The sequence below is a fragment of the Ostrinia nubilalis genome, chromosome 7 (genome assembly GCF_963855985.1).
Source record: "Ostrinia nubilalis chromosome 7, ilOstNubi1.1, whole genome shotgun sequence".
NCBI classification, from domain to species: Eukaryota; Metazoa; Arthropoda; class Insecta; order Lepidoptera; family Crambidae; genus Ostrinia; species Ostrinia nubilalis.
In genome coordinates this window covers 4,211,776-4,238,237 of record NC_087094.1, presented here as the reverse complement: position 1 = coordinate 4,238,237, position 26,462 = coordinate 4,211,776, and the positions used below count along the sequence as shown (strand labels likewise).

At 38.7% G+C, this 26,462-nt stretch overlaps 5 protein-coding genes and 1 long non-coding RNA gene across 6 annotated transcripts in view; 1 reads left to right on the top strand and 5 right to left on the bottom strand.

Moving 5' to 3' along the window:
- Positions 1 to 26,462, bottom strand: part of LOC135073114 (THAP domain-containing protein 5-like) — a 205,032-nt gene that overhangs the window by 39,546 nt on the left and 139,024 nt on the right. The window lies entirely within an intron of this gene.
- LOC135073550 (uncharacterized) lies at positions 1,447 to 2,641 on the bottom strand. Its single transcript, XM_063967724.1, has 3 exons — positions 2,517 to 2,641; positions 2,347 to 2,426; positions 1,447 to 1,679 (listed from the first exon to the last, which is right to left on the bottom strand). Exons 1-3 carry the CDS (start codon positions 2,602 to 2,604, stop codon positions 1,476 to 1,478), a joined length of 372 nt encoding a protein of 123 aa, XP_063823794.1. The 5' UTR covers positions 2,605 to 2,641; the 3' UTR covers positions 1,447 to 1,475.
- LOC135073549 (uncharacterized) lies at positions 10,287 to 12,479 on the bottom strand. The gene is made up of 2 exons (XR_010257637.1): positions 12,043 to 12,479; positions 10,287 to 10,788 (listed from the first exon to the last, which is right to left on the bottom strand). It is a non-coding gene; the product is annotated as an uncharacterized LOC135073549 (long non-coding RNA).
- LOC135073116 (uncharacterized) lies at positions 12,819 to 14,384 on the bottom strand. The gene is made up of 2 exons (XM_063967158.1): positions 13,640 to 14,384; positions 12,819 to 13,111 (listed from the first exon to the last, which is right to left on the bottom strand). The coding sequence occupies exons 1-2, from the start codon at positions 13,805 to 13,807 to the stop codon at positions 12,890 to 12,892; spliced, it is 390 nt and encodes a 129-aa protein (XP_063823228.1). The 5' UTR covers positions 13,808 to 14,384; the 3' UTR covers positions 12,819 to 12,889.
- LOC135073115 (CD63 antigen-like) lies at positions 14,718 to 19,775 on the top strand. The gene is made up of 7 exons (XM_063967157.1): positions 14,718 to 14,790; positions 14,866 to 15,555; positions 17,341 to 17,535; positions 17,965 to 18,141; positions 18,327 to 18,419; positions 18,683 to 18,802; positions 19,327 to 19,775. The coding sequence occupies exons 2-7, from the start codon at positions 15,508 to 15,510 to the stop codon at positions 19,483 to 19,485; spliced, it is 792 nt and encodes a 263-aa protein (XP_063823227.1). The 5' UTR covers positions 14,718 to 14,790; positions 14,866 to 15,507; the 3' UTR covers positions 19,486 to 19,775.
- The window catches only part of LOC135073471 (protein kinase C-binding protein NELL1-like), a 52,025-nt gene continuing 46,468 nt past the window's right edge, over positions 20,906 to 26,462 (bottom strand). The window contains exons 15-17 of the mRNA XM_063967654.1: positions 25,782 to 25,937; positions 24,259 to 24,423; positions 20,906 to 21,025 (exon numbers count right to left, since the gene is read on the bottom strand). Coding sequence (XP_063823724.1) covers positions 20,906 to 21,025; positions 24,259 to 24,423; positions 25,782 to 25,937 — 441 coding nt within the window. The remainder of the gene's footprint in view (positions 21,026 to 24,258; positions 24,424 to 25,781; positions 25,938 to 26,462) is intronic.

Here is a 26,462-nt window from a genome sequence, read left to right as displayed (position 1 = left end):
TCGCCGCACGTACTTGACCAGTTTGTATTATTAATTTAACGCATTTAGCATTTTTTATAATTACGTAATTTAATGTACACTATAACAAGTAGGTACGCACATAAAATTAACTATGGTAACACGAAGGTGGTTATTTATGCACATAAGGAAGGCCGACAGCATGATTAGGCTATACCAACTATACCTACCATTGTTCATACTTTTATAAGTAATTGTTGAAAAATTGTTAAAAAATTACTACGGGAAAATTGAATGACTTAAATCACTTTCTTCTAGTGATTTAATTCACTTTATACTTAGTTTCTGCCCGCGGCTCCACCCGAATGAATTTCGGTTTATCACAGAAAGTCTTTAAGTTACTACCCTATGTTGTAAGTTGTTTTTCCTCTAACCAAAACTATACCTAATCAAACTCGATTTAGTTGTTTAAACGCGTAAGGCACAGCTATATATTAAGTAATTAGGTAAGTAGGATAGGATAGGATAGGAACAAAAAATAGACCAATCTCAAGTCCATGTTTTACAGCAGCCGCCAGCCGTGTTTATTTATTTAATTAATAATAATCGTCCGGGTCGGGCGAGGCGCAGTTCTTGACGGGCGCCGCCTTGGCGATGACGGAGTAGGTCGAGCTGCTGTGCTGTAGCAGGGGTTTAGCGGACCGTGACCATCAGCAGGCCGTAGTCATGCACTACGGTATCTTATGAAGAAGGAACAAAATGGAAATACATTGGTGCCTCGTATTATGAGTGCCTACCTATTTCTCCTATCCTAGTCTTGCTATCCTTCCTATTATCTTATCCTATGCTCTATCCTACTATCCTAAATAATATCCTGCAGAAATAGTCTACTCAGAAAAACGCACAGGATAGTTTTATACAGTTTTTCAATGTGATTAGTGTAGGACACGCGCGTGATAATAATGTTACAACGCGTAATGTATTTCTGTGCCAGACCGAAATTTACGTAGACGAAGCTGCGGTCAAAAGTTGTGATAATAAAACCAATAGACCAATCTGAAGTCCTCAGCAGCCATGGTTTATTAATTAATAATAATCGTCCGGGTCGGGCGAGGCGCAGTCCTTGATGGGCACCGCCTTGGCGATGACGGAGTAGGTCGAACTGCTATGCTGCAGTGGGCGGTACTGGACCGTCACCATCAGCAGGCCGTAGTCATGCACTACGGTATCTCATGAAGAAGGAACACAATGGAAATACATTAGTGCCTCGTATTATGTGTGCCTACTTACTCGTCATATCCTAGTCTTGCTATCCTTCTTATTATCTTATCCTATGCTCTATCCTACTATCCTATACAATAATATCCTACAGAAATAGTCTACCCAGTTTTTCAATGTACGCGCGTGATAATGTCTTTCTGTGCCCGACCGAAAATTTAGACGAAGCTGCGGTCAAAAGTCTGCGATAATAAAACCAATAGACCAATCTCAAGTCCTCAGCAGCCATGGTTTATTAATTAATAATAATCGTCCGGTTCGGGCGAGGCGCAGTCCTTGATGGGCACCGCCTTGGCGATGACGGAGTAGGTCGAACTGCTATGCTGCAGCGGGCGGTAGCGGATCGTGGTCATCAGCAGGCCGTAGTCTAGCGTCACCACGGGCGGGCCCAGAGAGTTGTCCACCTCCACGCGTACGTACGTCAGCTTCATGCAGTACGGTATCTAAACAACGTGAAATACATAACATAATCAAAAAATAAAAAATCAAAATCAAAAATATTTATTCAATTTTGACCACAAGTGGCACTTGAATAGTAGCTATTAAGGGGCACTTTACATGTTTCCTTATCTTTTGGGCCCTTACATAGAGTGACATTGTATTGCAGAATTAATTATACATAAAAATATTTAAATTAAATACCCTATATCAAAAATTGGGAAGGGCGGGGAAAGCGATCCGATTGAGATCCAGCGCGAAGCGCTAGACGCGTATCGCGCCGGGAGTAGGCGTCTTCTTTCTTTTCTATATGACTGATTTTATACAAACTAGTAGTAGAATGTGTTTCTTTAATTGGCTTATGTTCAAGTACTATCTTCCTGCACATTTATGCACAATTAAATGCTGTTTAAACATTGTTAAACAAATAAATAAATAAATTAGAACATTACAAAAAATATCGTCCCGGATCATGACCGCTTTCCCGTGCTTCCCGCCTCTGTGTGCGTTGACCTTAAGGTTTTATATCTTCTACTAACTGTTCAAACAATGTGGGCTTCTGAGGTGGAAATCGGTGGAATATCAAGCAGATAAATGTATGCGTATGATGTGGGCAAAGAAAGAATGGATCTGATAAAGTAGTAAAGTAAAGGATTGAGAGATGTTACTAACCTTAATCGGTATTTTTTTTATTTTTTCAAATAGGCCAATACTGCCGACTTCACTAAATGAGACCCTTCCCTTGTCAACTCCTGAAATATCAAAATCAATGCAATAAAGGCAATACACAAGTTTGGGTCATGAAAAGTAACATAAAAATGTAAAAAATATAAATGAAATACCAAATTCGAATACATCATTTGTCTCAGATTTGCACACGGTGAGTCCAATATGGCTGCACACCAAACATAATAACCAGAAAATCGACATAACGCGCGTAATTTTTTAACTATTGGCACTGATTGGACTAAGAAGAAAAATAATTTTCATAAGGTTGTTTAAAAATATGTAAAGTGAGGTGGGGTAGGACGTGTAACCAGACTTGTAGAGCCTAATTAAACGTTAATACTATTTCTTCATGCATGAAATAGTATTTTTTTTTACAAAAAGTAGCGTTCTCTTTTGTAAACATTTCAATGGGATACTACGATACCTTCTAACTTACTTGAAATAACGAGAAAAATGTTCACGAATAGGCCAAGCATCCTATGTTACCCCATCTCACCCTAAATCATACTGTAAAGTTGACTTATTTATGTAGCAACTGAGCGTATAATCTTACATGCTGTTTTGTTCTAATTATTTTAATAAGGCGGATCAAGACTGATAACTAAGATTTGCTGTTCCCTTATTCGGTCACTATCGATAGAAACTTCATAATTCCTAATTAAACAACAATTAGACAAAGGGATGAGATCATTGGTTTATAGTCTCATAATATCCAACTACACATGAAGTTACTGCCTTGGTCTCTAATCTCTATACCTATCAACGAACAAAATGACGATTTGTAAGAACTATTTATTAGTCTAAAAAAATAAAGAAATTTTGACTTTGACTTTGAACATAACTGATTTATTTTCTAGAGTTAGATATTACGTGAACAATGGGTATTTTGGAGTCTATTAATCAGTAATCATGTTTATTTCCTTAGGTTTAAGGGGTCAATAAATGTGCAAAAGTATACGATGATGCATATTTTTAATAACCATTACTGTCGTCGACAAGGTCGCATTTCTTCATCGGCAGTGTTTTGGCGGTGACCGAGTACGTAGACTTGCTGTGCTGGAGCGGGCGATACTTGATGGTGACCATTTGCAGGCCGTAGTCTAGCGACACAACCGGCGGGCCCAGGCTGTTGTCCACCTCTACTCGCACGTAGGTCAGCTTCATGCAGTATGGTACCTGATAAAGATTTATATTAGACAGGACTGAGCCACTGAGGTACAGTACAGTAAAGATAAAGGCAGGGAGGCGCTAGATACAGGTCGCTATCAACCGTGCGATGTGTCAAAGGCCAATGTTCAACAGTGGACGTCCTGTGGCTAAAATGATGATGATGATGATGAGGTACAGCACAGCCCGTCAGCCTACACTTATTCTTCGTAGTACTAAAGGGTAACCAGAACTGTGAAGATGCTATAACATGACTATAGGTCATAAAGAGTTTGATCAAGGTCTGCGAATTAATAGGATGAAAGTTAGTGACCATGAAAGTTTAAAACAATAGATTAACTCACCTCAATAGGTATTTTTGTAATTTTTTCGAACAAGCCGATATTACCGACCACATTGAATGAAACCCTTCCTTTGTCGACACCTAAAATATCAAACAGGAAAGCATCAAATTATTACCTAAATAAACAATTACTTATTTGAAAACTTTTTGAAGGAATGTTTTCTTTTCCATTCATTTAACCATTAGTATGAAATGATTTAATTAAAAATTATACCAAATTCAAATACGTCATTGGTTTTTGAAGATACGCATGCGGTTAATCCAATATGGCTGCACACCAAACAAAGTAGCCAGAAAATGAACATAACGCGCGCACAAGAACCCGTTCGGACAAATTATGAAGTAAATCGCAATTTAAATAATGACTGGTGGTTAATAAAGTAGATTACTGTATACTACATAGCTAATATTGTGTACTCATTACGTAACTAATCATCATGTAAGATGAAGTTGGGTAAAACTGCTATCGGCAAAAATGTTTTACAGCTATAATAAGTATGTAGGTAGTTAGTACCCACCTTATGTAGGTAAAACAGTAACTTACCTTTTATTGCGATACAACTCTCACCTCTTTTCTTTATATTTTGTGCTACAGGTTTGATATATCGTTGAAGCAATTTAAAACATCATTATTTAAAAAATCAATCTTTCCACCCTAGAATTAACCCCTTTTTTGTAGTTTCTAATCGAAACAGTATGAGGTTGAGGAGCTTTGACACGTATTAAGATCTACCTATTTTGTTTTGATTCTCTTTTATTATACTTATTGCCTTGGAATAGTTTTTGATGATAATAACTTAACTTTGCACTCCACATCCACACAAAAAAGCACTATTTTTATGAAGTAAAAACTAAAAATATTAAATATGTTTTGACTTACCCCACCTCACTCTAAATTCAATTTTAATTTCTTCATCTATTGAGGTGCATGTGACATGTGACCAATGAATTAATTTTAATCTTGTAAAACAAAACAAGTGAAGAAAAGGTTTTGGGGTTAGGACTTGGAGTTATGGACAGTAATCGACTTTATTTGGATGTAATCAAAACGCCCGTAATTTTGCAAATTTTCGCATACAACGTGCTCCTTTTGACTTTACTTCCGGAAATTGTAGGGTTGTTCATAACCTGTTAAATGTCTTAAGAACATGTGTTCCTAAACCCATATTTTCTAAGATATCATCAATCTTAATAGATTTTTTTTTCCATGATTGTCACCCAGATTTTAGTCATTACTTGCGTAATTTTCATTGATAATATAAGTTATGTAAATCGTTAATTATTTTTCATACGATTATGTGTCCGCCTCCGCATACCGAAGCGTTGTGCGTTGCGATCTCGAGACCGAAGCTTAATGACGTCGGTTAAAGAGCAATGAATTCGCAAAGTTGCTAGCTCTATAAACTGTAACCTATTTCAGAGATATTGAGTTTGTTACAACAACTCACCTCATTTGTACAACTCTCCTCCTCCCCTTAACAGATAACGATAAAAAAAGATTTTGAAAGCATCCGATGCGCTATGCTCTATCTCTGAAAATTAAGACTATGACGTTAAAAAGTAATTGAAATACTTAGGTATTCATAAAATATTTATTAATTTTGTATGAAGTAACTTGGCGACACCAAAGGACTTGGCGCTACGGAGGGATTTGGAGAAATTACAGGTCCAGAAGGGTAAACGTCGGGAACCGGAACTACGCTGGGACTCGGGTATCCATTGGGACTCGGGTAAACGTCAGGACTCGGGTATACTTTGGGACTCGGGTAAACGCCATGAACCGGGTTTACGCTGGGACTCGGGTAAACGCCATGAACCGGGTTTACGCTGGGACTCGGGTAAACGCCATGAACCGGGTTTACGCTGGGACTCGGGTAAACGTCGGGAAACGGTATTACGTTGGGACTAGGGAATACGTTGGGACACGGGAATATGTTGGGACATGGATAGGGCACGGGATAAGGCTGGGGTACAGGGCCGACAATAATATCAAATGGGTTTGGGTTTGGAGCAGGAGGAAGAGGAGCGTCGCAGCCAGGTGTGCCCGATCCTGTAGCGAGCACTTGGTAGGTCGATTTGCTGTACTGAAATGGCCCGTATTTGATGGACACTATCTTTGTGTCACTGTCATAGTCCACCTTCGGTTTGGCGACAGAGTTGTCAACCATAACAAGCACGTATCTAACTGTCTGGCATCTAGGGACCTGAAATGGGATTGCAACTGAGTCGAATAATACAGAAAGTGAGCTACTAGTATAACGTGGCTACGTTTATAACGGCAAACGGCTGTTTGATGCAATGCAAATTGTGCAAAGAGCTTATTTTTTAGATTTTTAACCTTGAAACATCAGTTATTATTTAAATGTTTTTCTTTTCCTCTAATGACGCTTCAATGGGGCGGTTCGAATCTGGGAACGAGATTGAAGTCACCTAATTTTACAGTTTTTTGTTCAGTTTGTGTCATACTCGAAAATTTTACCCTGGATCTCCGGAGGAGAAACTTAGATGAAGACAGTTCATTTATGGATTTGAATTGGTTGTGGTCATAAAGGCGAATTCTTGTCATACTTACTAATATTATGAAGTTTGTTTAAGTGTAAATACATACTTATTATACATAGAAAACACCCAGTCCAATACCTACAAACAAATATGTTCATGCACCCGCATCGAACCCGCTACCTCCGGAATAGTAGTCCGTTTCGAACCACTACACCAAACGGCTGACATATTATTATATTTAGATTACCCTACAATACAACCAATATAGTCGAAACAGTAAAGAAAAAGTTGCGGGCACAGCTAGTTTAACATTAATTTATAAAAGTAGTATACCTAGGTAATTTATAAATTTATAAATGTCATTCATTATACAAACTTACCTTCAATATAATATTTTTCTGTTTTTCGAAAAAACCTATTTCACCGGTAGCTTCGTCTATGGTGGGAAAAAAAGGATATTTTTCTAAAAACTCCCAAACATGTTTTTTAGCATTGGTTATGGAAATTATGGCTATGAAAACTACTAATATCGTTCGAGTATACATTGTGAAGGACTATCGGAATCTGATGTTATAGGTCCCTTATATAGTATTAAAGTGTAATACACCGTAACATCGTTTCTTATTATTAAAACTAGAACTGTAAATCAACTTTGATTTATCTCCATTACCATAATAAAGCCGATAGTTCCATCAGTCCATGTTTGTTTTGACGTAAATCGCTGATATACTTATGTAAGTACATAATGTAAATGAGAATAGAATTTTCTTGTAAGTATCAACTCTAGAAGAAAAGTAAACTCAAGAAAAATCTCAGAATAGAATAACAAAAAGAACAAGGAAAATAACAAGAACGAATCATCACATCAGATTATAATTTTTTTATTGAAAGTGTGCCATTGAATTGGATGAATCCTTAGATATCTATTTTGTGTTGAATCAAAACTGTCTGTAATTACAAAAATAAGTTCATAATTTTCTAAAATTTTGAAGAAAAAAATTACTTTACTGAGTTCATTGCGCTGCTCTGGCTTTAGAATAAGCCACATCATTGACCGATCAGGGTTATAGCAATAAGTAAGATTGGATTGCGAAAGTTGAGTAGGTATGTACCACTATGTACTTTCGTGTTCTCCAATTAAAAAATGTATCACATTAAAAAAAGTTAAGGTACGTGTACTACGTGTAAATTAAGGCATTTTAATGTTTATTTAACAGTTATATTTAGGCGATCGTTGGTGTAAGTTTTTATTATTTGGTTCCGTTAGGTTTAATTTGTGCTAATTTGACTAAGAAGGCAATAATTAATACGTTTATATAAAATGTTAATTCTTATGTAATCTAATAGTATAGTTTATGTTGAGAATGATTCTTTATTTTTAATTTGTAGGCATGTATGCCTTAGGGCACTTATACACGACCCGATATAGCCTGCCCTACTACCACCACTTCGGGATAACATTTCGGCTGGTGCTTAGAAGAAGGTGTATTAGACTTGTTCTATATGAAATATTCAAACACATAATTATTTTGTAGAGCAACGGTTTTAATAGAATATGAACTATTTTCTGCAAAGTTAAATTCCAAATGGGGTTGTTAAAAATCTTCAGGTTCCCTTGGTTTATCAAATTTTAATGTTGATCCAAATTCAAAAATAATTAAGAATCAGAGCTTTCAGAAGAATCTGATCCACCAACAGCTAATACTCCAGGCTTTTCTTGGTTCCGAGTATGGAAAACACGGCGTGAGGCGTTATAAGGATCATAACTACCTTGGTAATGTCTGCGAACCGGAGTCACTTGAACAACCTCATGGCCTGCAGCCCCTGACGCCCCTGAAGGATAATCGTGATTTTTGTGCACAACCGGTAGCAAGACGTCGCATCCAAGCAAGCGAACTCCCTTAACGATAATCTCATAACTGGAGCGGCTGTCTGAAATCAGGTGGTATACAATCCATACATATTTTTTTACTTCGTCATATTCAACAGTCGGGATTGACCGCTTATTTTCGACTACAACTTGCACATACTGCACTTTATAGCATCGCGGCACCTGAAATTGTAAAGAGAATAAGATTATTAACAATTTGATATATCAGTAATTAGCAATACACATACTTACTGACTTTCATTTTTGTAAAACCTACATTGAAGAACTTAAAAATGTAACTTTTAATCACTTACTTCCAATTTTTCTACTCGGACTTTTTCTAAGGATCCAATTTCACCATGGATATTTCCTATAGGTTTACTATGAGGGTCGTCCTTGTTTCCAAACTCAAATACAATCGATCCATATGCCAGTGGCAGCGCCAGTAGAAGCAGGGGTATGGGAGCATGCATGGTTGATACAGATTGTTGCTACACTCTTTAGAATTCCTTTGAATCTGAATTTCAAAACTTGCTCATTGACTTATATAGAAGTACATTTAATGCAGAATACAAATAAATTGCAGTTCATTGTGCTATTCGTGATGCGAATTAAAAATTATTGTTATGCATTTGGTTCAGGTAATGATTTTAACCTTATTTGCAAAACCGTGTAATAGAGTTATGTTAGTTCCAGTTTATACTAATTGTGCGTATGTACCTACTATGTAATTAGGGAAAACTATTCAATATAGTTATGATAAAAAGCTGTCATAAATCTTTAAACTCTTTAGATAAGAGTTGTCTTTTTTTTAATTCACAACGAGGAAGCTCTTAGCCTGTATCTCACCTGATGGTAAGTGATGATCAGGCCGAAGGTGCAAGCGAGCTTCACCCTCAACCACGGAGGAACTGGCTATTAAGATAGCCTCTAACTGCCGGAACACAACAATGCTGTTAACATTGTTGTTATGGCGACAGACTTAGGTAAGATGATGGTAGCTAGCCAGGCGGACTTAAAACAAGCCCTACCACCAACCAAACCGAACAGAAAAATCTGCCCCCACTGGGAATCGAACCCGGGACCTCTGCGCCTGAAGCAGGTGGTCTTTAGATAAGAGTTGTGTCTGACATAATTCAATCGATCCGGCTTAACGTGACTGACGAATGGGATCATAGTTTATGATGTCCAACACTGAGTCCAGCTAAAACATTGTCAGGAGGGCTCCTAGGTCTATCAATACTGAGTTGTTAGTTCCAATTTTTGCCACCTTGGACAACCTACATAAATGTTTTAATATTTTATTATCAATACTGCAACCCAGTATTGATAATAAAATATTCAAACATACATACAATAATAAAACATTTTGTTTTTGATTTTTGCCACTTGACGTTTCAGAATCGTTTAAAACTATATTTTTCTGGGGACACTAAAATTAAATTTGAGAATTAATATTAAATTATTACTAGAGATTATGGGAATTACTTATTACTAGAGATTTTAAATATCAATATTAAATGATGGTTATGAAAAGGGTGTTCTAGAGTGGAAGCCACGTACCGGGAAACGCAGCGTAGGGCATCCGCCCACAAGGTGGACCGATGACCTGATAAAGGTAGTAGGAAGGCGCTGGATGCAGGCCGCTACCAACCGTGTGATGTGGAAGTCATAGAGGGAGGCCTATGTTCAGCAGTGGACGTCCTGTGGCTGAAATGATGATGATGATGATGTTTGTCTTTATATGTATGTGTTGATATTGACTGGCCATACTTAACTACTTTTTGTTTGATTCAATAATCTATATGGTTCACAAGCTGTTGATAAAGGGATCATAATTTAATCTATCCTTTATTAGTATTATAACTATGTAAGGCCTTCTTCGAGGTACTTTAACATTCCTAAGTCCCAATATAGCTGCTCTACCACCACTTCAAGACAATATATCGGCTAATGCTGAAAAGATATTAAGATATTTATTGAAGTATATTTAAACACATATTTTGTAGAGCAACTGTTTTATTCGAATATTATCTTCTGCATAGTACGGTTCCAAATGAGGTTGTGAAAAATCTTCAGGTTTCCTGGGTTCATTAAACCTTGATCACAATTCAAAATGCTCGTTCACCAACAGCTATGCTCCAATTTATTGTTTTTGAGTTTGGAAAATACGTCGTGAGACTTATGGATCATATGATCCTTGAGGAAGTACATATTTACTTCCGTAACTTCTGCGTACCGGAGTCGCAACAACCTCAGCGCTGTTGTCATACCCAGTATCCCCTTTAGGATAAACGCCATCTTGCGATGATGGGGGTGGTGGGACGTCACAGCCATACAAGTGAGCACTCTTAACCCAAATCTCATAAGTGGAGCGACTGTTGGAAACCAAGTGGTATAAAATCACTACAGATTCTGTGATTGGTTCATATTTAATAGTTGGCACCGATCGGTTATTTTCGACTTCGACTAGCACGTAGGTTACTTGATGGCATTGGGGCACCTGAAATTGTAAAGAGAATAATACTAAAACTTTTATTCTACCTATTTGTCTAGAGAACAATAGTGTGGACAAACCTCAAGAGGATTTAAGACACCACTACGAGTATAATCAAAGATGTAATAGTACGAGAGCCCACGACCAAAACCATGTCTCATAGCAATACGGCAAAAACCCTATAAAATCGTTAGATTGTATGATTCTGAACCCGACTAGGTGTGTAGTAACGGTCGAAAGTGTAGCAACTGCGTGGGAGGCCATTTCTGCTTTGTCAAAAAAAAAAGACAGTCGGTATTATAGCAATACGTCTGATAGTGAAAATGTACATAGATTTTATAATTGTATTACGAAAAAGTTTGTTTTCAGACATTTTGCGCGTAGCATATAGCCTGTGCGCATTTTTGAAAATGTCAACAAATTTAGCCGACCTGTATCATAGCAATACGGATAATATTTTTTTTCACCTTTTCGTATTGCTGCCATGATTACCAAAAACCTGTTTTCAGACACTTTAAGTGTATCAAAAAGTTGTATGATAGAGAAGGTGCTACACTTAATTTGTCTGATATAAATTTTTTGCACATGTGGACAACTTATTTTATCATGTCCAACAATTTTCAGACATATTGCTATGATACCGATCGGTAAAATTTGTTAACATTTTCAAAACGGTCTCAAAATTTAATGTGTTCACATTTCCGTCTGAAAATTGTTTTGTTCGCATCAAATAACCAAAATTTACTAATAAAAAAGATTTTCAGACGTTTTGCTATGAGACATTTTTTTTGTCTCATTTTTAATTTTTTTAAGTGATTTTACGGGTTTGCGCTACACCACTAACGTCTGAAAATAATATTTCCGGTATCTCAGAACTATCATTCAACTACAGTCTGCAAATCAGACATATTGCTATGATGCAGTTCGGTAAAATTCTTTGACAATTTTGAAAATTCGGTCAGATCAAACGCTACGCGGAAAATGTCTGATATTGGTATTTTCGAGTTCAGGATAATCGTATCTATCGATTTGATGCGGTTTTGGCCATATTGCTATGAGACAAAAATTTTGGTCGTGGGCTCTCGTACTATAACGGCTGAATATATTGTAATAAATAATAAATAAAATATATGACATATATATATTTGTAACTAACAATTTTAATATACTTTACACATATTGGCTTTCTGCAAAACTTGCATTGATTTGAAGAGTTAAGTTCTGCTAGCTATAAAAGGGACAGTATATTTTTTTACTTACTTTCAAGTTTACAACTCGAATTTTCTCGAGGGCTCCCATTTCACCTTGGAAATATGATAAAGGTTGACCTATACTGTCCTTGTTTCCATACTCATATACAATCTTTCCATATGCCAGGGGCAGCGCCAGTAGAAGCAGGGGTATGGGGGCACGCATGGTTGATACAGATTGTTGCTGCACTCTCAAGATTGCTTTACAATCTGAATTTGCAGCCTCGCTTATTGACTTATATAGGTCTATATTTAATGCAGACTATAAATAACTTGCGATTATTTGGGTCATTTGTAATGCGAATTAAATAATCATGTTATTCATTTGGTTCAAGTGATGATTTAACGTTATTTGCAAACCGTGTAATAGAGTAAACGTTTAATCCTAATTTTGCCTTACATTAAACGTATACTTATTATAGTAATCATTACAGTGAAAACTTTTCAATTAGACGACGATTATAGATAATAGTAAACAGCTAACGAAGCTGCAATAAATCTTTAAACTCTTATGATAGAGTCAATTCTCACTGATGTATAGGATCAATCAATATACATATTTAGATATTTCGGGCAATCTTGCAATTTGATTGCTCGAAAAAGAAATATAATGAGACACTAACTAAAGGTTTTTTGATTAAAGGTTCAATAAACCACGACGGTCTATATCTCACCAAGGTGCGATTGCGGTCAAATACGCTTGTTATACATAAAAAAATCTAACTGATTTTGATTGAACTAACCTTGCAGTCTAAAAAGTATTTCAAAACTCCATGCAATAGCGATGTAAGTATTTTTATATTTTTGCAAACAATACACAAACTCCACACGCTACCAAATTAAAAAAAAGAGATATTTTAATAGTCGTCCCAAAACACAGGTTGGCTTAATTGTTGGTGCGCCGTGCAGCCGGGGATCTGGCGGCCCTTGGTGGCGACGTCGAAGGTGGAGCTGCTGACCTGCAGCAGGGTGTAGGCGACGGTGACGGTGAGGGTGTCTCTGGCGTACGTCACGGTGGGCGTCGACACGTCGTTGTCCACCGCCACTCGCACCGCCGTCACTTCGTGGCAAGGCGGTATCTAAAATTTTTTTATGGAAAATAGGAAAACATGATAAATTCTCGAGATAAAACAATGTTCTCATCCCGTATTACGTAAATATTGAAGGTGGTAAAACGACAGGAAGTACAAGAATCGTTGAATATTAAATATCAACAATATCAGGTTACTTAGCCTCCATCGTAGAAACACCATACCCTCTCTGGAATTGGCAAATGGTCAGTGGTGATATCAGATACATAAAGGCCTATTCAAACCTGAGCGATGCCGTGGGTAGAGGTACATACCGCGCGGGTTTCGCTCAGGTATTTAGTATCAAGTATCGCGGCTAGAGCGACCTGAGCGATATTCACTGCCGCTGTGGGTAGAGGTACATAGGTAGACGGTAGCGAATACCGCTTAGGTCTGAACAGTATTATTACCGCATACCCACTGGGTTTTCTCTGCCGCAGACGGTAGCGAATACCGCTTAGGTCTGAATAGGCCTTTATAATAGCTACGTTAGTCCCCAAGCGATAACTCAAACATGCCTGTCATTAATTTTCTTACGTTCAAGGGAATCCGTTTGGTCTTTTCAAAAAAATGTATTTGTCCAACTTCGCGTCCAATGACATAGCTGTCCCGAGTTTCTCTACCGAAATTCCAAACTACATCCCCGTAAACAAGGCCGAAATTAGAAAATACAAAAAACATGAAAGTCAAAAATATGACCCGCATGATCTCTAGTGGTTTAACCAAGTAGGTAATTTATGTTTAAGGTAAGAGTATTTCCAAATAAATACCCACTGAATTCTTACTTTAGTAGCATGAAATTATCTTAATCGTAAATACTGACCACTTAGACACGGTTTGTAAATTTAATGAAAAATGTAAATTCCGTGTTGGTAACAATTAGGTATGGCTTTTCTCTCATTTCATACTTATTCCTTAATACTTGTTACATTAGAAATACTCGCTAAGTGGGTTGTTTTCGATCATTTCAATAAATAAGTATAATAACATAGTAATGTAACACAATAATACACAGTGGACACAAATGCGTTTATTATTTGCACTTTCTGTATGAAAAACAAAGTATGACATAATAAAATACTAAATGATTTTATAGAAAAACACACGACAGTTACGTATAATGTGGCTTTCTATTGGTAAAAGAATTTCAAAAATCAGTTTAGATCCACAATTACCCCATACAACCTCACAATCTTTACCTCTTTTTTGAACTCGTATAATTAGGTAATACATACTACATATAGGTATTCATTATACTCGGCCATATTAAACCTACCTACCTACTTATTTATGAAGTGATGAACTTTTCTATCAGTGCAAACCGTTTCTCTTCCTAAATTTCAAAAATAACACTTAATTAATTAATCTCCGTTAACACAGCTGTAATTACATAAACAATGCGTAAAGTATAAGACTAGGCTTAAAACCTTTACTTTGAAAGCATGAAATCCATGAAATCTTAATCATAAGTGCTCACTGCTTATTTACAGTCTGTAGTTTAAAATGAATATTGTAAATTACATGTTGGTGCAATTTGATATGGGTTTCGTCCATTTCAAGCTTTTCTTTGTTATTGGCTACATTTCCTTATAACTTTTCCTAATGGACCAAACGCTACTTACCTACGTAGGTATATTATATGCCACGGGGGTGGTGGCAAGCCTCATTTTCTAAATTTATTTAAATAGGTATGGCACTGAATGAGTGATTTACTTGCTTCTTTAAAAATAACTGTTATTTTTTATATTTTTAACATTGAATAGGTACGAGTAAGTTGGCTTTTGATCACAAGCAAACCCGAAGAATGCACATGCAATCTATGATGAAGTGCGATTAACCAGAAATGCAGAACATGTTTATATCGCACCTTGAAAGCCTCTGACTTCAGGAAAACTGACATCAATGGGGATGGGGAATTATTTTTTGGACGTGGCAAACCTCATGGTGTGGATAATGGGTATGTTGGTTGACCATAAGGGTGGTTGATGTGGTAGTATGTTGTCTTGAGGTAAGTATATTTAATGAGCTCCCTCTCCCAAATAGAGTGGTTTAAAAAACCGCGACTGTAAACTGTTTAAATTCAGTTGTTTAAGTTAAGATTTGTTGAAGGTGTATGTAGCTACTCTACTTATAAATTGTTTAATATTTTGTTGAAGCTAACAACGAAAGTGTATAAAGCTCTAGAAAATCCATAAGAAAAACGTTAGAGAATAGAAAAACAATTATTTTGCACATAAATATTGCCTGCAAAACAAACTTTTTGGAAACCTCTATTTCTGGCATCCTCTGGCAAATCTTGTCGGTTTTCAAATTTCGCAAGTGTCTGTCAGTGTCAGAAAGACTGCTAATGTAAAATAATTTAAATTAATACAAAAATTGTTATCTTTACGTTTAGGTTTGTGAAAATGAGAAGCAGTGGCTTAGTATTGTTTACGTGTGCTGGGCTGTTGCTCGTAAGTCTTGTTTGATAAAAATTTGACGACAATAGAAGTAGGGTAAACCAGAGAGTGATTGCCCACTGGTAGTGATTGCCCGCTTTAAGAATAATATTGTCAGGTGCTGACTTTGAATCACTCTAGTTAGATTTGAATTTACTAAGTAGATGGCTCCGAGATCAATGTATTGTAGATTTAAAATTTACAATAGGAAACACTTAAAAAAACAGTCATGGCGGATTTTGTCAAGACGGGTGAAAATGTTACTCAAACAGGTAAAGACTTTAACAATTTTACTAAGGAATTACTAGCTTAGAGGTTAAATTTTTTTTGCAAGTTATTTAATATTCAACTAATGGTGTATAGTCATGATGAAATTATAAGTGTTTTCTCCATTATCAATGAAAATAACTGATAAAATTTCATTTCTAACGGTCATTTTAACGGTGGGTAATCACTGCACGTAAATCTGTATATTTTTACTTATTGCCCACCATCATTTCAGTTATTGCCATATGTTAATGTATAGTTATTGCCCATGGCAATTATTATTAGAGTGTTGCCACCATGCAGTAGCAGTGTTTAAGTTGCTCATTGCTAGACTTGTTTTGCAATTTACAGGCATAAATATTGAAATGGCTTTTAATGTTTCATTTTCAGTATGCCAAAGACTCCAAAAGTTCAATATAGTATAGAAAATTTGCAAAAAGCGATCGATGCTGTACAAGATGTATCCAACAATTTATCTACAAGATAAATTGCTGAAAAATATGGTTTGGCTTGAAAAAATTGATAAAAATTCAAACGCAAATACAAAAAATGAAAATCCTACGTTAAATCTACTAGTGAAAATGTTAATTGTAAGGAAATAGATACAACTTTAGGGAAGAATAACCAACAGCGAATTGAACATTTTGAGCAACCACTTGAACTGATATCAAAGAAGATAAAAAAATAAATACATATAAAATTCAAATTTTTGCGTCATCTTTGTTTTGAAGTAGATGATTCTGTCTCTACCGATTCTGACTCATCAACATCAGCTCAAGAATTTGATAATATAGTTAATAAGGCCAAACGCAATTTATTTTGAAATTTTGAAGACTGTACTACTAGAATTTAAGTTTAATGTTTTGTTTTGTTTATATAAAGCCTATTTTGTCATTTTAAAATTGATTATTTTGTTTTAAGATACTGGGCAATTACTGTGCTTTGATGTGGGCAATTAGTGTAAGTAATGGGCAATGACTGTACTTTTTGAAGGATTTTAAATTTATTTCAATATTTTCTAAGTTACGTAAGTTTTAACTAAAAACTGTTAATATTCTGTTTAACAGTTTATTGAGTTATAAGAAAAAAGTCATAAATGGTCGATAATTAAAATACTTTCTTAAATTTTTCATCTCAATGTGTTTGAAATGCTTAAGTGGGCAATAGCTATACGGTTTACCCTACCTAGTTAATAAACATTTAGGTATTGATGAGGGCATTCTGATGACTCCGGTGTGTAGAGCGCTTTGAGACTTGGGAGACAGAGTTGATAATGCAACCGTTACTAAATTATCAGCGGGTTTACTTAATCTCCACTGCAAAGAGAATTACCCTCTCTAATTTACGAGAGGCAAAGGAATTAGGGTTTGTTCTACACTTCAGTTCCTAAGGCTGGCTAAACGGGTAGACCTGATGTCCGGCGCATTTCTTGACATCGATGGAAAGATTAGGGGTAGTCCTATGGTACTCTACCCTTTATTATTATGAAGTCACAAGTTAGAATTTAAATAGTTATTTATTATTTTATTTCAGAGTGGTGGGGCGATCCTGGGCGGGTCGACGGCATGGAGCCTGTTGCGCATCTCTTACTACTTCTGGACGACTGACCTGGGCGTGGAGCTGGGGTCTAGCGTGCTGTTCGTGGTGGGGGCACTGCTGTGCCTGCCCGCCTGCTGGCTCTGCACCATCGTGCCCTACCACCCTAAGGGGCTCACGCTCATGGCCACGGTAGGTCTAGGTTGATATGAACGATTTAAAACCTCGAAACGGTGGAGGTGCTTTATAGCTATGAAGTAACGTTAGATCTTCATTTAGTCTACAATCTACATTTCTCAGCATAGACAACGTAACTTTTAATTGGTTTTTAACATAACCTGCTAACATTGAAAATCAGTGTCAGCCGTGGTATGCTTTAATGGATTACAGCTGTTCTTTTTCACTCACTATACTTGTATATGACAATATCATTATCTTTTTTTAGGTCTATTCCACTTCGATCACTCGGGTAATCAAAGTGCACTTTATGCGACAATTTGGTGTCCTTTAATCACCCATGGATAAGATGATCTGTGTGATCAAAGTGGAATAGACCTATTTTGTGACTATAGTTTAAATAGTTTTTTTACTTTTTATATTCAGTAAAGTGTTTTCCCCCAGCTGATGACCCTGGTGACGGTGGCGATGCTTATGCTCTCACTGGGGCTGTCGTCTGTAGCGGGCTTGTCGCGCGCAGTGCGTGAGCCGGCGGCACTCAACTCTAGCATGCTGCGGGCTATGTCGAGAGACGCACACGACCCCGCTGTGAAGAGCTCCTTCGCTGCTATGCAGATGGAGGTAAGGACTTCAAATAATTTGCCAGTTGATGCCCATTTGTTTTGGCGGAGTTGGTAGCTACCACGAGAAGTTTCGATGGTATTGGCGTCTGAGTAGTCTCGTCTGAGACATAAGCAAAAAAAGATTCAGTTGCTAATGGACAATGAAGAGTTTTACAAATTATTATTTCTACGTTTTTTATGCAGTTGCGGTGCTGCGGAGTGGTGTCGTACACTGATTGGTACCAGCACCGCCGGGCGCTGCCACCGTCCTGCTGCGGCCGCGTATGGAATGGAAAGGTAGACCCTTTTTTCCCGTGTTACTTCTTTTTATTGATAGTGAAAATTCAGGCTCATCAGGTTGAACATTTAAACGTCACTAATTTGATTTAAAATCCAGGGTGCCAATAATTTACTTTGGCGCCCAACGTGGTAGGTTTTTAAAACTTTTTTTTAGTAATCATTAAAAACATTTTCCAATGCGTGCCATCGATAGGGTTTTGCCTGTCACGTAGTACCAGTAATATGGCTATGTATTCTAATTTACAAATTATTTTTTTCAGCGTGGAGATCAGTGTAATGTTCCCTTGCATGTGACGGGCTGCCTTAGACCCGCACTTATCGAGCTTCGTAGCTATGTCAACGCGCTCTCTGCCCTGGCTTCTGCCATCATCATGGTTTTGGTATGATTACTGAATGATATCCATATTATTATGTTCTGTGTTTAACTAGTAGAGAATGCCACCCGGCATTAAGTCCGCCACCGCACATCACTTTTATGTGAAAAGTTTGAATAAAATAATATTAAGTAAGAAGAGGTTGGAAATTTTTTCTGTCATAAAAATAACAAAACTATTTATAAGGCACATTTTGACAATGAAGATTAATGTTACACGATTTTACATTGGCATCCAATTAACTACATTAACTTTGAAATAAGGGCCAAGTCTTACTATGATGCTATCATAAAGACTGATTTCTGCCAGTTATTGTGGTCGCACTCGCCACTGGCCCGCTGAAGCTGTGTTGGTGGAGTCTACTCATAAGGGCCTTGCCACACTGGCAGATTACAAGCGGCTCCAAAGCGGACTCCACGGCGAATACGAGGCGAGAACTCTAGGCTGAAACGTTGCGCTAACGCTTGAAATCCGCCAGTGTGTCAGCTTACTAATAGCTTAGCTATTTCTTGATTTTGTTCTCTCCTCAGGGCGTGACTCTGTTTACGACGGCGTACGCAGTGGTGTGCAGCGTGGTGGAGCGCGAGCCGCGGCACAAGCCGCAGCCGCTGCGCATCGCGTGCCTGACGCCCGGCGCGTGCCTCGCCGCCGCGCCCGCCGCCGCCCACGTGTTCGCGCCGCCCATGTGAGCACGCCTTTACACGCGGTGGACGGTGAGCTGCCCAGCTTAAAAATATTCAGCGATATTTGACAAAGCCTTTGTGAAATCTAACTCGACGCTTGGTAGCTGTTGTCCTCTATCACCGCGTTTAAAGATTATGAATCTTCAACAAGCCCATCCTCCGTCTCTTGTAAGCTATTTAAGTTATTACAAATTGTAAATGTGATGATCTAATTTAATTCTTGATGCGTATGTGACCGATACAATTCGTAAAATTCATAAATTAATGTTATATCAAATAAATATTGTTGTTACTTAGTAACTTTTTTAATGTAGAGAGTGTTTGGGGAAAATGGACTGAAACAACACATTGAGGATATCTTTTTAATTGTAATTTTTTGAACACAATACAACATGCAAGCATCAAAATGCTTTATGAAAATTAAGAAACAATCATATCTTTTCTATATTTGGTACCTATTTTTGGTTATTTTCAAAATTATACAAGAAAACGATCTCTATATAAAGACAAACAAAAACTATAATATATTATGAAAAATTTCGTACAACAGGGCGCAAGCGCACGGGCGGTCCGCGGCGGCCACACTACGCTACTCATGTACAGGACTAAGGCTAATTAAAATATTACGTAATGTTATAATTGAACAGCCGCCGCCGCCGCGCCGCCCGCCGCCGCCGCCGCGCCCGCGCCCGCCCGCCGCGCGCTAGCGACACTATACGTTACTTATATTCACAACAATAGCTAAATACTTCAGTTACAAGTCTAATATTATAATTTTAAAGCGATCGACGACTGTTAAATTTAGAATTCGTAGATAATAAAGGGCGACGCAAACGCGGCGTGTTGCGAGGGCGCCGGCGGATTGCCATCCGCTGCGGAGCGTCGGGCCCGACGCGGCGCGCTTCATTCACACAAGACATTAGGCCATAATGACACTCGTAAAAATCAATCGATATCATTTTCGGTCGCGTCGGGCCAGACGCGCGATGGTTCTGATTTCCCGTGACATTTGTGTGCGTTTTTCAATCTATCTAGTTAAATCTAACGATCACTGCTCGTGAGGTCACCTCGAACTCCTAATTCTAGACTAGTAATCGTAGTTTAGAATTAACGAATGTCGCGCGAAATCGGAACCGAAATTCACTCAGTGGCGTTCGACGCCGAGACTCGTCGGCGCCGTCGGCGAGCGCGCGAGCGCAGCCCGCTCCGACTCGCGGCACTCCGGTACACAATCCTAACTACGCGTAAACACTATAATATTGCTATAACGAAATACTCGAACGTACGCGACCGCTCCCGTATATTACAGTATCACATGCGATCCCGGGCGGGCGCTCGCTAAGTAAGGCCGTCGAGTGGTCGCGCGCCCGCCGCAATTGGTTAACATTAGGTCTATCTAGAATAAATAGAGGTGTTCGTCGCGCGCTCAGGGCGGCTCTAGGGCCGCGCGCCGCGGTGCTTGCGGTGCGCGCCGCGCCCGCCGCCCCACCACAGCGCCGCCAGCGCCAGCGCCGTCGCCAGCGCGCGCGCCCGCCACGCCCGCGCTCTACGGACCAACCGCGCCATGTACCAGCAAGCACACGCACACACGCACACAAGACGCACTGCCGCACTGCCGTCGCGACACCAGAGAAAACTAAAGGCCTATTCAAACCTGAGCGATATTCGCTGCCGCTGTGGGTAGAGGTACACTCGACAGCAAATAAATCGCACCACCCGCGACGCGAACTTTAAAGATTTTCTTTTGACACAATAATGGTGCCCCAACAATATTGGTGTTATTTGAAAGCCCAATAAATATCCTTAAAGAAAAACACATTTAATTTCTTAATAAATGATTAACATATACCATAAATGTGACTTGAAAAAAGACCTCACTTTGGGCTCACCTCTGGGATCAATTAGACCAAATTTTATGGTTATAAAACCAAATAATGATCACACGTGTCCTCTTTAACAGATGGATAGCGATTAATCCCAACTTAACAGTTTTATAGTCATAAAAAATGGCTATAGCGTAACTACCTATTTTTTGAAGAAGTGACTCTGGATCCTTGTAAAGACACATTTTTGGGGTAAAAACCTTTCCTTTGATAAAATGAAGTTTAGAACTAGGCTTTTAAATGGTGCCAATATTGGTGGGGAGTAGGGATGCATACGTTTGAAAATGCTTGTCGCGGGTGGTGCGATTTATTTGCTGTCGAGTTTCGCTCAGGTATTTAGTATCAAGTACCGCGGCAATACCGCTTAGGTCTGAACAGTATTATTACCGCATACCCACTGGGTTTTCTCTGCCGCAGACGGTAGCGAATACCGCTTAGGTCTGAATAGGCCTTAAACCTGCTGCTGGCAGTCCGTATTCGATTACGTAGAAAGTTTTTAGTGGAAAATACAACATATTACAGATTGATCTATCTCTAGGTAGATAGTTCTCTAGTTTCCTGACGGCAAACGAACTGTGCGATTTGTTTAATGTTGTCGCGATTAAAATCACCGAAAAGTCACAGTCGACTTTGAGTGAACTTTAACCGTGTTAGCGCGGCTGAGGTATTCCATTCGGAACTGTTCATTCTGTTTCCCATTACTGAGAGTCTGTTTCGTATGTCTATCTACATTATTTACAATAAGTACATCAGATCACATGCCAAAATAAATGCTATTGACTACAATCATGAAGTGAATTGGATCAAAACAGACTCTGAATAACAAAAAAGGTAATATTTCCTACCTAACCTAATGACGCACAACTATCAGGCATATTAAGCTATAAAAACATATAAACCTACGATAAATACACGTTTTCTCAGAATAACGCTTTTTAATTGAATTGTATTCAATGAAAGTTACACTTTCAATTGGGATCTTAATTAGCTGACATTATAGCAGGGCTCTACATAATAAATACACTTTAGTAAATTACAATATAGGTGTTTCAGAATCTACTTCTAGGGTTGACTAGATTCTAGTTTTCAAAACTACATAATAGTGATTATGTAGTGGATACTATACACTACCACTATTTATCTAATGGATTAAAGTGATTAAAAATAACAAAAAATGTTTTAATGATTAGGAACGAATAAATGTTTTCAATTTGATTGTTCATTCCATGCGTCATCTGATATTTCTGAATGTAGGTATATCAATTGAAAAGTAAGTCATGCTTGATGAACATAAAAATGAGGAAACATGCAACATAAAATGATATCTGACATGGAATAGCCTCTAATTCAATAAAACCATGCACCATGTTGGGCGCCAATATTAACTTTGGCGCCCAACGTGGTAGTGGTAAGCATATTAATGCATCAAAAATATTGAATAAGAGGCTTAAGCATTGAAATAAACACGTGTTAATACAGCAATGTATGAATGAATAAGAAGAGTGGGGATGGTTACCGATGCACACAACACGCGAGATTGCTCACCAAAGTAGCACACTGCCCGCCCTGCAACAAGCGGAAACGATGCTTCACACGAGGACCCATGGATAAGCGGCTCACATTAGATGGCCTAAGCTGATAGCGAGTTAACACTTTCAAGGGGCAATACTATTTTTATAATAGCCTCTGAAGCCTTCGATTAGAAAGGAGACTATTGAGAAAAATAGCATTCAGTAAGCGGATTACGAGCCATGAGCGCACTTGCAAAGTTAGTCAAATGTGAAACCATAACTGCAACAAGCATTTGAAACTTATAACAGGTATGTATTGAGCTTTGTTAATTGACATTTTGTTAGATGATCATGGGTTTATTAGTGTGACGTTTTTGTATTATGTAACATATTTTATTTAGTATTTGTGAAGTAGGTACAGCTGCAAAGAGACACCAGTTGAGTGATACACATTTTAATGTAGAATGCAGATCTAAGTCCTAGTGTTTGCATTTGAAACAGTTATCGTTTCTTGTTCCATAATTGTTCCAAACGTAAACAGCTGGATGTTGTTTGATGCCTCCTTCATTAAATGATGATTTACTTAATATATCACTCTAGCATAGTAGCGTTTCTTATAGATTTTGATTTGATAATCGACAGGTAGTCATCAGTTTATACAGCAGGGTGGAAACGATTAAGTGATCTCACTTATCGTTTACCTTTTTATCGGAGCGATCACGGTCTTGAGTATATAAAAAGTTACAATTCGATTAAGAGCTGATTTTTCAATCGCCGGATAGCTTTTAACTGAAGAATAAGTTTGGCTCATTGATATTAGACTAAGAGCTAGTGAACGCCAGACCTACGTCATTTTATAAAAGCTGAAAGTTTGTCAGCGTATGCTCCCAATATAGGATATAATGTTGGTGTATTATGAAGTTTGGGTCATTGTGGCTTTGGGAGCTACCCTAAAAAAACTGGCAAGGAGTTGGAACTGTCAAAACTGTCTGGCTGTTGAGGAAAATACTTCTAATTATTGCCCAAATATACATAAAAAATCTGATTTTATGGTATAACGGTTTATAAAATGACGTAGGTCTGGCGTTCACTAGTTCTTAATCTATTTATGGGAAATAAGCCAAAACGTAAATTTTATTATTCTGTAAAAGTTATCTGATGATTGAAGAATTTGCCCTAAGTTTATTGTCAGTTCAGGGTAGGTGTATTTGCCTCTCTCATGCCCGTTTTCACCATCAATTCCTAATTTTTAAGTGACCCCTATGATGACACATAATATGAATTTTGTTTACATAGGGGCCACTTAAAAATTAGGGGTTGATGGTGAAAACGGGCATCAGTGTATTGAAAAGTTTTCTGTGTGTGCGCGCGCGCTTGCGGTGTACCTGGCAGGCGGGGCAGTGCGGCGGCGCGCAGCCCGCGAGCTCGAGGCGGTGCGGCGCGCGCCACGCCGCGTCCCCCGCGCCCCCCGCGCCCGCCTCCCCCGCGCCCGCGTCGCAGCACGCGCCCGCCTCCTCGCACTCCGGCTCCCAGCAGTCTACCTCGCCCAGCTGGAAAGTACACAAAGCCGTTTAAAAAAATCTGCAGCTACAGTGCAATAATGGCATCTCTGGCTTTTACCCGTGGTCCCCCCAACATGGCCCCCTGGTGGGTCCACGGGTAATTTTTTTACCCATTGTCCCACCGTTCTGAACAGTGTTTGCCAGTGGGTCTACGGGTAATTTATTTTAACCATGGTCCCACCGCACTAAGTGTGTGATGTGAAGATATTATAAAGATATTATGGTGCCGTACCTACCTATAATTATTTTCTATATTTATTATAGATTTTTTTATAATATTATAGATACCTAGGTGACAAGCAATGTTTGCCACTTAGTGCGGTGGGACCATGGTTAAATAAATTGGGGACATGTTGGGGGGACCACGGGTAAAAGCCGGGGATCCGGCTCCTTGACTATAGTCTGGTCTGTGAGCACGTAGAATTTTATCCAATGACCCCAAGCTACCCATCCTTATCGCTCGCGCGTAATTATGTTGCTGTCGCGCTCGAACATTCACTGCGGGCGCTCGTTGTTAGGTCGCGACAGCAATATACTTACGCGCGAGCGATAAGGATGGGTAGCTTGGGGTCATTGGACAAAATTCTACGTGCTCACAGACCGGGCTTTAGCTAGCTCCACCCTTGAGTCATAGCTCCATTTCCATACAAAGGATTATTATCATTACTTCAGCCATAGGACGTCTCCCCCAACGATTTCCATGTTGATCGATTGGTAGCGGCCTGCGTCCAGCGCCTTCCTGCTGCCTTTATGATGTCGACGGACCTTGTGGGTGGGACGTCACACGCTGCTTTTTCCGGTACGCGACATCCGCTCCAGAACAACGGGTGATGTCGAATTTATATTTGTTTGAGTTGTGACGCATCAGAAGAGAATTGGTTTCATACACTAGTGGGGTATTGTATGGTTATGGCTTCTGAATGACGTACCTATGGCATAATGTATGTCCGTCACGACACAACACGTTAGGCAAATGTCGATCTGGCTTAAGATCTGACGATGACACTGATAATGAGAGGTAAGTAGAGTTCCTAAAATCTTACTTATTTTTAGTGTTCCTGAAGGTGACTGATGATGAAAGATAAGTAGAGTTCCTAAAGTCTTACTTTTATGTGTATTTTATGCCCGTTTTCACCATCAATCCCTAATTTTTGAGGGACCCCTAATGGTAATACATATAACAGGCATTTTGTTTTCATAGGGGTCACTTAAAAATTAGGTATTGATGGTGAAAACGGGCATTAGTGTCCTAGATTAGGCGTCATAGTCAATACTGGTTAGTGAAATAAAATGATAAATTTTTTTCTAATATCTTGCTATCCAGCTCATGTTATTCTCGTACTCACAAGGCACTCGCAGATCTGGCACTGGTAGAGCCAGCGCTCGCCGCTGCGGAAGGTGACGTGGTGCATCTCCTGGTGGCGGCAGTGGTAGCGCGCCTCGCAGTGCGGGCAGCACGCCGCCGGCGCCGGCACCGCCATTACCGACGACGTGCTTTGTAGCTGGAAGGAAAGGTTGCTGGTTTGGGAAAAGTTTCAAAAATGTTAGTGGATTATCTGTCGTCCATGAGAATACGCGAAATACAGACGAAGGTATAACGTAATGTTGATTTCTGATAGCGGGATCAGAGACTTCATTTTTGACATTTCAAAGGTCTTGAGAACTTGGAGGATCTAGCTGCTAGTCAGTGTCAGAACCTTCCTGAGTTCGTTAGCTAATACATGATCTCCATTAGAGAATTAACTTCCCTTCACCTATCGAAGGTTCGATTCAATTCAATTTTCTTCCAACTAAATGATTTGCTACGATTGCTGTTGCTTCGACTGAATCTTATACGGTAGGTAGGTACACTAATTTCAAGGATTAAACGAGAGGTGCATCGCGAGTTCCTCTGTGGTTGAGAATTCCGGATGAATACAATAATAATCCTCGTGGTATGCTTGTGTTACGAGTGGGCTCACCATCTAGTCGAGCGGTGGCGGGTATCGAACCCGCTTTCCTCGGATCACGAGTTTGCTAGCTAGTTT